Genomic DNA, 13,124 nt, shown 5'->3' on the forward strand with positions numbered 1-13,124 from the left:
GAAGACAAACATAACTACCTCCACAACAATGGGAATCCTTATCCAAACATTGACATGGCTATTTGGGATGATGCATGTCATATTAGGGCAAAATACACACAATGTATATAACATCCTTTCCAATACCTCCAAGCCCCCAAAGTGGTACCCTTTAGTTGAAAGAAAATGATTTTGGACCTCTTTTATTGGGCTTACATTCTATGCCGATAAATACATTGATTCTAGAAAAGTCTACATTTTCATGGTTAAGGTATATATTATAATATAAGCCATTCCCACGTAACATGCATGAGACGAAATGCGCACTAATAATACAAACATTTTTTCAAATATTTTTTGGTCCACATCTCTTTGTATTTTTACTAACTTGAGTGTGTGGGAATACCTTGGTAAAGTAACTAGCTTCTTCTCTTGAGTGGAGCAACACATCACAACACACGGAGATGATTTAATAATCTTAGAGGATAATAAAGAAAAAGCACTTTATGTCTCTACATAAGCTTTTTTTTTTTCTCTTGATAAGATGAATATGGTATGACAACTTATATTCTACTTTGCTTTGATTTTTTATTAAAGGCTTAATATAATGGAATAAGTCCAAAGGAAAATCCCAAAACCAAATCATGGAAAAAATTTATAATAGCTAAAGGGCAGCCATGAAGTTGTTGTGGACTGGATACCAATATATACCGCTATCTACAACCCGTGTCTGTCGTGCCATATAATCCTTTTACAATTTACATTTACATGCAATGAATGGCAACACTATTGTCAATTTGTAGCATGTGCCTTGATGGGAAAGCTTGCACATATTATACATATAATGTCCTCATTGAAAGAGAATATTTCAATCATCTAGGAGATTGAGTGCTATAACAATTTACAATTAATTCCTTTTAGCATAAATATAGGATAATTATTAGATTTAAATATTTGTTTAGTCTTTGTAATTTAATATTTTTTTATTTTAAGAAAATTATTTCTTATGAATTATGTTTTTTTTTTGTTTTTTGTAAAAGCAATTTAGAAGGTGCTTTGAACAATAAGAAAAATATTATCTAAACCACTTAAAATATGAAAAATAAAACAAGCATTATTGGTAAGAATTAAAACTTTTGTCACATTTTTCTGCTCAAAATAAGGACTTTTTTTAAATTATTTATTTAATAAACCAAATTAATTAGTTGAACATTTAATAGAAAGTGAATTTAAAATCTACATTTATTATTTGGCATTAGAGGAAGGATAATGAAATATTTAAATTCATCTATCCATTCATCCATTATATATTATGTATTTATTTATTATATTATAAATTTTTAAACTAAAAATACTAGATTTAAAAAATAAAATAAAATAATTAAAGTTATTAATATGTAATTATTTATTCATTTATCATTTGTGATTAATTATAGTGTACAAGTTAGATAGATTTTAAAAAATTATTAATATATAATTATCACTAATATCATATATATTGACATTCTATGTGTCGTAGGCCTGCATCTTAATAGCTAGTAAAGTAAATAAATATAACAGATAGAGAATATTTTTTTTTCAAAGATTAATTATTAGTGTAGTACATGGATAAGAGTGATTATAATATGAGATGCAATTTACTAAATTTAGTATTATTATTATTATAACATGAGATATACATGTTTAATATTTTAATTATTATTATTGTTGATGCTTCCCTCATAAGACAACCTACCACCATAAAAAGGAAAGGTATTAGAGGATCTCCTTCTCAAAGTCCTTTTTGCATCACAAACTCACTAGTTGGCCCTCCATTAACAAGCACCAAAAAGAAACAAGCCTTAAGGCATTCCCAAATCCACCCGATCCACTTAGCATCAAACCCTAGTCTTTGAAGCATATACATAAAAAAATCTCAACATATTGAATCATAAGTCTTTTTGTAATCTACCTTGAAAATTATGCACTCCTTTTTCTTTCTTTTAGCATCCTTCACTGCTTCATTTGCAATCACCACACTATGAAGTAGATGTTTACATCCCAAGAATGCACTTTGTCTATGGTTAATAATGGATGGAAAAACCTTCTTCAATTGGTTAGCAAGCAATTTTGATATAATCTTGTACATAACTCTACTAGTGAAATATATAGGTCTAAAGTCCCTTAACCCTTGTGGATTAGAGACCTTAGGAATTCATGTAATGAAAAAAGCATTTGTGTCCCGGGGAAGGATCCCATTCTCACCAAACTCATTAACAAATCTCAAAACATCTTTCTTAATAACCTCCAAAAACTTCTTGATGAAATTAAAGTTAATCTAGTCCCGGGCTCTTCAAGCTACCACAATCCTATATAATATTCTTGACCTCTACCTCTTCAAACTTAGAGGTTAACATAGTATTATCTTCACTTAATATTCTATCAAAAGCCACACCATTTAGTTTTGGTCTACAGCCCCTTCCTCCCTAAACTTCTTTTGAAAATAAGCTTTGACTTCCTTTTTCACCCTAGATTTTCCACCCATCCCACACCTATATAGAGTCCCATCAATGAATTATTTCTCCTCTTCCAGTTAAGAATGGAGTGAAAAAACATTTTATTACCATCCTCCTTTTGTAACCACTTGATTCTTGCCTTTTAACTATGCAAGGATTCATTATGGAAGATAGACTCTCAAAGTTGTACTTGCACAATCTTTTTTTTTCTCCACCTCATCCACTTCCAACCCTACCATTTTCTCCTTCTTATCAAGATCATTCAATTCTTTTTCAAGGACAAAATGGCTCTTCTCCACACAAGATACATTCTTACTCCAATCCTTTAACTTTCTTTTTAGGCCTTTGAGCTTTTCCTTAACCATGTATTCCCCCCAACCTTTTAGACCTTTAAGCTTTTCTCCACACAAGAGCTTTTCCTTTGAGCTTTTAACATTCTTATTCCAATATAGAGTTCTCCAGGCTACAACATGTGGTCTCAACTTTCTAGACAAACTTCTCAAAATTTTGTCAACGTGATCATAATTATTATAAGTTATGCCTAAAGATCTTAGTTCATTTAATATGGTTTGGAAGCATCCAAACATACATTGTACATCTTCACTTTCTACCATAGTAAATAATTTATACTTACGTGTGAAGAGACTTAGCTTGTTCCTCTTTACCTGCAATGGCCCTTCATATGTTATGGCCAATGTGTCTCACATTTGTTTAACACTTCTCAAGTTGTGGACTTTGGTCTATTCTTCCTCAGAGAGAGTACACAACAAAGCATTTAAAGCTTAGGAGTTGAGCAAAAATCTCTATTTTTGCTCTTCCGTCGATTGACTTCTTAGGGATTTCATTCTACCTAACATCATATGGAATGTGGTTATTCTTTACAATGTCCCATATATCAATATGTATGGACTTGAACAATGTTCAATCATCCTTTCCTTCCGGTAGTCATATTTGACTCCTTTGAACAATGGTGGCTTGTTGGTAGCATGTCCTTCTTCCATTTCTTTTTTTGATTGGATCTTTTCCTTTGTATTGTTAAATACTCAACTCGAGAGGTCGAGCTTTGATCCTAACTGAAATAATAAATATCACACTAGAAAGGGAGGGGGGGGGGGGGGTTTAAATAGTATATTAGATAATAATGAAATCTTTTTCACAAGAAGTTATTTTTCACAAACAAATATGCAAAAACTAAGGGCACATTCTAGGTGCATTTCTATTTTTAATTTAAAAATTTTTAAAAACAAATTAGTTTTTTTAGTTTCAGTTTAGTTTGTTTTTTAATTTTAAAATGTTTTTGTAAATTAAAAATAGATAAAAATAAATCATAACTTCCACACACCATGAGAATTTCATTTCCATAGCAATTTGAACTCACCTTTAAAATTTACACAATTTGAACTTCGCATCCAGACTCCACAAACATTTCTTGCTCAATCATTTACAACCCCACCATACCTTTACATCCCATAACATATGCACTATTCCATCAAAAGGACTAAGTATCAATGTCACAAAACCATAATTTAAAAATACATCCCTTGAATGTTATCATCTCACAAATTAGGCTTAAATCATTGAATGAAAGATGGATCAAAAGAGTGTTCTCAAAAAGACCTCCAAAAGAATCTATCATAATCTCCAAATAAGCAACAAACCACAAAAGAGTGTTCTCTAAATCTCAAAACAATGGCAATATATTCATCACAAAAATAAGCAACACTAAGACACCAAATCCCATATTAGAATAAAAAACCCTAAATGACCAGTTACCACCGCATCCATGAAATCAATGCAGAAGATCTTAACCATGACATCCATCGATGGAACCATGCTCCTCACAACCTCTCACTGTTGATTCAAGAAAATTTTACTCACTCACGGTGTGTAATTATTATTGATTCAAGAAAATCTTACACACCAAAAAAATTGATCACAAGTTATGTCACTAAATAGATTGTTTTTTCACATGTGAACATAACAAGATCTTATACTACTATGTCAATTTTTTGTGTTGAGTATGACTTACGTTTAAAACTTAGTATTAAAATATTAAAATAAAAATTTATAAACTGAAAAGATAATTAAAAATTAAAAAGTAATTTTAAGTTTTAAAAACTTAAAATTAAGGATCACCTTAGCACATGCCTAAAATATATATAAAATAAAAAAAAGCATCATTATCAAAAAAAACCTTCAGTACCAATTATGAGATAATTTTGCAGAATAGAAGAATTTCAACTACCAGCATTTTGGAAATTTAAAAAATGACAAACAAGTTTTGCAAAATAATAAAATATCACTTCGTGCGAATTGCGAAACTGCACTTGCGTGTGACATCCCACCACGTTGTTGTGTCATGATCTAGCCAGTAAAAACCCTTTTACTTTTACCCAAATCTCCGGAGCACCGTAAGAAGTAAAAACCCCTCTGCCCTCTGAGTCACGTGGACCCCACGTCAATTCCCAAACACGGATCCCCTTATTTTCTGCGGTCACGCCCACCGCACACAATCATCTCTCACCGTTGATTTCCAGACCCCACTATCATGCAATTTCAACGGTCCAATGTTCTCACTCTACCTTTCTCATTTATCTCCCATATAAATATCCTTCACAGGTTCCTCTTCTTTTCACTTGGCCAAATCTGAAGAAGCAAGCAGCATTAGCAGCTGAAGCAAAAGCTCAATCCCTTGCGTTAATGGTGGATTGTCAGATTTAATTCGATTTTGGAAACAACTTATCGATCCCTCAATCCGCTGTGAACAGGTAGAGTCTCGTGATTTGATAGGGAATTTCGTAAAGTTTTGTTCTTTTTATGAATGGAAATTCTAGTTAGTTGTGTAAGATTCGTATAGTGAATTGGGTTTTTGGGGATTTGAATTTTGTAGTATTTAATGGAGTTTGAGTTGGATGCAGATCGAGGGCGTGGTCTGTTTGATTTGAACTGAATTTCGGATTGAAGGATCTCATTTTCTTGGAGCATTAAAGCAGAAATTTCTAGGTAAGGTTATTGATTGTACTTTTTTTTTATCTTTTTTTTTTTTTTTTGCTTTTTTGGGTCAAGTGTCGATTACCATTTTGTTGTTATTGGATTGGATCTTATGGATATGAATGTGGTGATTGAAGATTTAATGGTCACATGGCGTTATTGTTTTGTTGGATCTTATGGTGTGCTTATTTAGTATACCAATTATATTTTCTTAACTGCTTTATTAAGTAGTAGGTATGTTTTATCTCGATGCCTTAATTATTATAGATGTTATCCCTTTTTGCAAATGTATTAGGATGATCTCCGAAAACACGTTGATTTTTGTTTCACCATATTAAAGAGTGCTTGGAAATTGGGTATTGCTTTGCTATTGTTGTGAATTGGGTATTGCTATTGCTATTGTTGGTCTTGCTATATTTCCTTCTTTCTTTTTTAAGAGTGGATAACTTAGATCAGTTTAGCGTGTGTTTGGATTGCCGGTGGGGCAATTTGAACCTCTGTTTCGAGAAGCATCACCCATGCTTCTGTGTTGAAGCGGTTTTGGGCTTCATGCTGCCGTGACTGCACCGGAGAAACAAACACGTAGTTAAAATGGAGGATAGAATCAAATTTTACAGCTGGCAGCAACTGAATTTAAATTCTCTCATATGTATATGCAGCATCCTTTCTGTTTTGTGTTCTTTATGATGTGGAAGTTATATTTTATACTTTAATTTACATGTGCAGCATCCTATTCTGTTTTACCCAAAAAATGTGGAGATTTAAGCCATTCAGTCACAAAGAACAGACTGGTCTTGAAGGCCGCACTATAGATGTTAGCAATCTTAAAATAAATATCATTAAGGCCATTGCCGAAGGAGGGTTCTCTTGTGTCTACCTAGCTCGAGATGCTGTACACATGTCAAAGCAATATGCTTTGAAGCACATGATATGCAATGACGAAGAATCACTTGGATTGGTAAAGAAGGAGATATCTGTGATGAAGATGCTGGCAGGACATCCCAATGTTGTCACACTTCATGCACATGCCATCGTTGATATGGGTAGGACGAAAGAAGCATTCGTTGTGATGGAATTTTGTGAGAGGTCTCTGGTTAATGTGCTGGAGAGCCGAGGAGCTGGTTATTTTGATGAGAAACAGGTTCTTTTGATCTTCAGGGATGTGTGTAATGCAGTTCTTGCCATGCACTGCCAGTCCCCACCTATTGCACACCGGTAACAACACCATCTAAAAAAATTTAATGATTGTCAAAATTTGTGATCTCTCTCTTTATATTCTTCTAAATTCTTTAGTTTTTTTATTTTTTATTTTGCATCCGATCATTTGAAAAGTATGATGTTTTATTCTTGTATTTGGTTTTTCCCCCTAAAATTTTTTCCGTAAGGAAAATTCCTTGTTGTCTGTCTATCCCTATGAGTGACTGCTTCAGCATCATTGTTTGCTAATTTTATATCTCATTTGTAACTGTTAGATAATATGCCCATGGCCCTATGCTTCATAATATATATACTTACGATGAGATGATTTTTACATCTTCAGACATAAATGCTCTGCCATTATGTTCTGTTTTTCTTAAGATCTAATTTTTTTCATAATATAAGGTGCTTTATTATTAATAAATTGTTTTTTCTTTCTTTTCTCTCTGTGTTTTCTAGAGACTTGAAAGCAGAGAATCTTTTATTAGGTTCAGATGGCTTATGGAAGTTATGTGATTTTGGAAGCACTTCCACCAATCACAAACGTTTTGAGAAGCCAGAAGAAATGGGGATTGAGGAAGACAATATCAGGAAGTACACAACCCCTGCCTACAGGGCCCCCGAGGTAAATTTGTCTTCTCTACCTAAAATTAGGTCACCATTGAAGGTTGTGGTGAAAGCACCACAGCCTCTTCCAAGTTATGGGAGTTCCTGGGTTCAATCTTGGATTGTCCATCTGGTGAACAGGTTTGATCTGGGTTCTTTCTGGGGTTAATTGTAACCCTATTTCCCTGGTCACGACTGCTAATGGGTAGGTGGAGGTTTGCACCTGTTGTCCAGGCTATGACCCTAGAATCCCATTTTTCTACCAAAAAAACTTTATGGTCATGTGTGATATAAATTTTCTTTTCTTTGTGCATTTTAGATGTGGGATCTGTTCCTGAGAGAAGTCATTAATGAGAAGGTGGACATATGGGTAAGTCATCTATGCCTAAAACTTATCTTTTTAATTATATAAATATTTGCCATATCTTTCTATGCTAGTTGTGGAATCATATTACTTGTTGAATATTTAGGCACTTGGATGTCTCCTTTTTCGCATATGCTACTTCAAAAGTGCTTTTGATGGGGAATCAAAGCTCCAAGTCTTAAATGGAAACTACCGCATTCCCGAATTACCAAAATACACTTCACCTGTCACGGACTTGATAAGAGAAATGCTCCAAGCTAGACCAGATGACAGACCAGATATCACGCAGGCAAGCGCTTTGCTTGATTGACCATTCATCTCCATCAGTTTAGGTTGGTCATAGATCATCCATTGATAGCATTCATAGGTACGTACTAGAATTAGGGCAATTAATTACTGACTTTGGATGTACTTCCATGGTGGCAGGTCTGGTTTCGTGTTAATGAGCAACTACCTATTAATTTACAGAAGTCGTTACCTGACAGACCACCTGAATCGCCCTCATCTAACAATCATGAAGGTGATACAAAATATTACCCTAGATATGAATTAAACACCTAATTTCTTTGCATAAGTCAGAAGATTGGAGTTGTATATACAATTTTTTTCCTTACATATTGACTGAGAAAATTGATCCATTGCTATATTTCTGCAGGTGTGTCAATGCCCTCAAACAGATCACCTCCAATGCCTCGTAGGAACCCACCTCCTCCACCTTCATCTGGAGAACCCAAAACTTCACCACAACCACCCCCTGCTTCTAGGGGAGGGGGAAGTGGGGGTGCACTTGGTGCTTTCTGGTCCACTCAGCATGCAAAGGAATCACTTGTTGCTGAGGATAAGAGTAAACCAATTTTTGATGAAGAACCATCTAGCCACCATATTTCACCGAAACATGATAGGATTCTTCCTGAAAACGAACAGTTACCCAAAAATGTTGGTCCTAACAAAGTGGTTAACACACAAACTCATACCGTGAAAAGCAGTACACATGGAAAATTACACAAGCCTGATACTGTACCCTCCAAGGATTTTGAAATAAATTTGTTTAAGGATAAAGATCGCGTACGTGAGAGTACAACTAACTTTCAAAACCAGGCTTTTAACACTTTTGTTGCTGAATTTGATACTACTAAGCTCAACTCTGGACTTAGTAACAAACCCGAAAGGGAACAAGCATTAGAGGCTGAGGTGGAGAAACTCAAAGAGCAGCTGAAGGAAGCTAACTTGGAAAAAGCTGAAATAACATCAAAGTATGAAAAGCTTTCTGCTATCTGCCGATCACAAAGGCAAGAACTGCAGGATCTGAAGCAAGCACTCACAGCTAGGACTCCTTCGCCAAGTAGAGATGGTTTGAAAACCTCTCCTGCAGTTACATCATCTGCATCTGCATCTGCATCTGCGGTAATAAGCATTTTGTAGTTTTCTTCTCAATTCAGTTGTCTTGCTGATTTTGTTTAGGTTGTGTTTGTGACACATGGTTGTGTTTCATTGCAACTGCAGAATAAGTCATGGCATGCTTTTCCAGAGGAACCTCAACAACAAAAGTCCTTCTCAGCCGAAAATACCTCCAAATCCGTCAGGGTGAAAAATGGTCAGCAGAACAAGCAACCTGTTGCACTAGCTACTGATTTTGATTCATGGGGTTTTGGATCAGATAGCTTCAGTGCTGTACCTGCTGGCAGCCCACACATGCAAAGACCTAGCAGTGCAGGAACAAAGTCTCAGGCTTTTGGTGAGGCAAACAAGTCAACTTCTCAACCAGCTGGATGGGCTGGTTTTTAATTATGGGAAAAGTTCTAAAGGATCTATTCTGTGATTGCTATGAGACTTATTTTTTGGTCCTACATGGAGAAGTAAAATGAATGCAAACTATTATATATATCATGTATGTTAAATTCATGTGGTTGAGTTTGTTTTCTTTTGTGGATCATGCTTCCAAATGGTACCTGTTTCTTTGGACTAAAACCATTCTTGAGTGACGGTATTCATTTCCCTTCTGCAAGATTGTGGCATTACGTTTTACTCTATATTTGTGTTAATTGGCTAGGGTCTGAGTGGACCTCCACCCTCATGTGCACCATACAAATTTGAACGAGTGGTGGCATTTATCTTGCGTTGGATAATAAAGAAAATTATCAAATTCTTAAATGAGTGAAGAAATAGCAGGGGGGAATTTCGTCTGCATGTTATGTAGTGTTAAATACTTATCTATGGTATAAACTTCATTTAAGAGAATTCTAATTAGTTTATCTGAGTGACAGAGACTTGACTGCTTGAGCTACTTCTTTAAACAAATTAGAATAAACTGGAATTTCTAAATTTGAAATAAAAATTTGAGAGAAAAAAGTAAAATTTAAGAATATTAGAAAATAAACAATTTGAAAATATTAATAAAAAATAAACAATTTGAAAATTTAAGTAGCTAGGTTTTAAAATGAATAGCTTTTACTATAAAAAGAAAAAAATATTAGTAATTAATAATTTAATATTTTTTCAAATAATAAATAAATAATAATAAAGTAATGTTGTAAGAAGAATAACAGTGTAAACGAATTTTTTTTGTAAAAAGAAACAACATAAAAGAAAATTCACATTAAATAGTAAAGATTTGTATGAGCAACATTGACAAATAATAACAAGTATATTAGCTTGTGCATTATGATATATAGGGAGATTTTAAAATTTAATAGTCTATATAAAGTCTTATAAATGAGAAGTCCTTGAAAATGACTATTGTGTCCATGCTTCATTTGCTGACAGGTGTCCCATTTGTTAGTTTTTTGGGCATTTTCACTTGAGGTTTTGTGACTCTGTTGGTTGCTCCACGTGGCTTCTTCTCCAACCTTCTCCCATCGTTTCCTCACCAAATTGGAACCTACTTCCTGCGTTTGCATCATTTCTTCACCAACTTCTACCTATTTTTTTTCGTTTGCTTTCTTTCTTCTTCATTTTGCTTCCTCTATTTGCTTTCTTTCTTCTTCATTTTTGTGGTTCGTCTCTTCCATCTTCACTTCCAGTTTATGCTTTTGTTTTCTGCTGAGTTTTCCAATTTTTGTTTGCCACACGAATAAAGGTTTTACTTTTGCTTTTGCGCATTTTTTTTTCAGGGTCAAGGTTTTACTTTTCTTTTCTATTATGCATGTTTTCTTGGTAATTTATAATTCTTTGTTTCGTGTTTTTGGTTTGTTACTGATTTTTCCACTTTGTTTTTGGTTCCTTTTTTATCTTCCCGCTTACTAGGCTATCGATGAAGAAGCATCCTGCAGGCAAGTTTTTTGTGCTGTCATTAAATGCTGCGTACATGAAACACTACTACTAGGGTTAGGGGGGATTGGGGGGGGGGGGGGGAGGGGGGATCAGCGTAAATTTTTTTACCACAGATGGGTAAAAATTTTCAAGAGCCTCTCAGACATTGACACGTGACAGTCAACGTCTGAGCTTAATGGTCAACGTCCAATTGAGGCGTCCGGGGGGTGGGGAGGGGGGGGGTCAGCGTAAATTTTTTTTACCACAGATGGGTAAAAATTTTCAAGAGCCTCTCAGACATTGACACGTGACAGTCAACGTCTGAGCTTAATGGTCAACGTCCAATTGAGGTGTCTGGGACCAACATTACAAGATTTTACAAAACTGAGGGACTCAATTTGTGAATTAAATTACTGGGGACCAAATGCGAAATTGGACACACACACACACAAATTAGGGAATCAAGAAGTATGCTCTAAGTTCTTGGATCCATTTATTTTCACCATAGAACATGTTGGTACAAAGACTGTTATTCAGATTCGAAGTCATCCTCAGAAGTTTTTTTCTAAGGTTTATTGTTATATTCTAGTACCCATGATTTATCATGTTTTCAATATAGTACTATGAATCACACATGAGTTAAAATTGTGACGACCTTATATGATGTAAAAGTGCAAATTTCCTTGAGGGTGAAGTTGAAGGGTTCACCTTAAATCAACTCTTTAACTCATTTGTTTAATTTCATGCAGATTCTTCGATTAAAGTCACACATTCATCTTTATAGTTTTGAATTGTTTTATTCTCTGCTTTGTAGTTGATTTCTTCAATGTTAATGACAAATTTTCAATCAGAATTTGTCCTTTTAATTTGTTTTTGGCCTGATAAGCTGATGTTTGATAGCACATTTGGTACTGGCATGGAGCTTTTATCTAATTTTAACTATTGTTTTTAGCAAATGGTTTACAAAAAATATATTTAGATAACTCATTTTAAAAGCTACTAATGACTTTTCTCATCCTACATTTTGTAAGGAAACATATTGATGACCAATTGAAATAGTTATATGTTCAAGCCTTGAGGGTATCTAACATACAAAGCTAGCATCCAGAATAATAGAGGGAAAGAAAAACTTCCAAATGGTTCATCTTGCTGAAATCAAAATCCCTCCAAGGAAAAAATAAAGGTTCTACTCCAAGAAATATGATAGAACTTAGCATGGTTTATGATAAAATCCAAGCTGAGAATGAGTTTTCAGAGCTATCAACTACAGAAAGACAATAAATTTTGATGAAGAAAGCCAAACTAATTGGTATGCTTGATGAGGTATGTGTTGTTCACTTTGATTGTAGTGTGTGTGGTTCCACTTCTCATATGTTTTGTACTTGGAAGCTAATGGTTATAACTTTCACATTTTGGAAGTAATTTCTTACTTCTCCTCGAGTTTTCAAACATATTATTATTGTAGTAGTATTGTCTTTGGCTTGCTACTACATGTGTTGGAGCACATATTATATAGCTTTATCTTATATACTGATTAATGAATATAAATTTAGAAAGATTATGAATGGCTAATGGTCTTAAATTGCATGGTTGTGGTTGATTACAGTTAATAAAATATTTGTGATAGTTGAAGGTGGAGCAAAGGTATAGGCAGTACCAACAACAAATGGAGATAGTGGTTTTATCGTTTGATGTTTGAACTACGAAGAAGATTGCGTTGGAGGGAAAATGGAAGGTCCGCGGCTCAAATATGTTGACCATCATCTTCAACAACAACGAGCTCTTCCTCTCCTCACTCTATAGCTGCTTATGAGAGTATCGACATGCAAAACCCAAAAAGGTTCGCTGCACAATTGAAAGGTGAGCAATGTGGTAGCACACTGCTACCACTCGATGTTTCTGAGTCCCTCACAATTTCTTCTTAGTTCCCTATTATTATGTGGGGGAGTGGTGAACAATTGTAGTGTAAAGAAAGAAGGAATTACCCTGCATAGAACCATTTGAGCTCTAAGGTAGCTTAGGATTTGAAAGTATATGATTGAGGTTGTATATTATTTTTGTAATAAATGAAAGTAAAGTGCACAAATGTTTTTACAATTTTTTTTCTTTTCGTAAGGAATGAAAGCAATGCATGAAGAGTTGTGAGTTTGAAAGTTGAAACCATATTTGATACAATTGTAGTGTAAAGAAAGAAGGAATTACCCTGCATAGAACCATTTGAGCTCTAAGGTAGCTTAGGATTT

At 34.3% G+C, this 13,124-nt stretch overlaps 1 protein-coding gene across 3 annotated transcripts; it reads left to right on the forward strand.

Annotated features, from left to right (window-relative positions):
• The first annotated feature begins 5,097 nt into the window (after positions 1-5,097).
• On the forward strand, positions 5,098-9,637 carry LOC114387793 (probable serine/threonine-protein kinase DDB_G0280111). Of its 3 annotated transcripts, none has more exons than XM_028347995.1 (9): positions 5,098-5,242; positions 5,365-5,477; positions 6,192-6,680; positions 7,122-7,287; positions 7,588-7,638; positions 7,739-7,921; positions 8,059-8,152; positions 8,288-9,036; positions 9,136-9,637. In XM_028347995.1, the coding sequence occupies exons 3-9, from the start codon at positions 6,217-6,219 to the stop codon at positions 9,415-9,417; spliced, it is 1,989 nt and encodes a 662-aa protein (XP_028203796.1). In that variant the 5' UTR covers positions 5,098-5,242; positions 5,365-5,477; positions 6,192-6,216; the 3' UTR covers positions 9,418-9,637. The 3 variants fall into 3 exon arrangements, with proteins under 3 accessions (XP_028203796.1, XP_028203795.1, XP_028203797.1); XM_028347994.1 differs by having other exon boundaries at positions 5,393-5,477; XM_028347996.1 differs by having other exon boundaries at positions 5,393-5,477; positions 8,288-9,029; positions 9,135-9,637.
• Positions 9,638-13,124: the final 3,487 nt, after the last annotated feature.

This window comes from Glycine soja, chromosome 15, assembly GCF_004193775.1.
Source record: "Glycine soja cultivar W05 chromosome 15, ASM419377v2, whole genome shotgun sequence".
In the NCBI taxonomy this organism is placed as follows: domain Eukaryota; kingdom Viridiplantae; phylum Streptophyta; class Magnoliopsida; order Fabales; family Fabaceae; genus Glycine; species Glycine soja.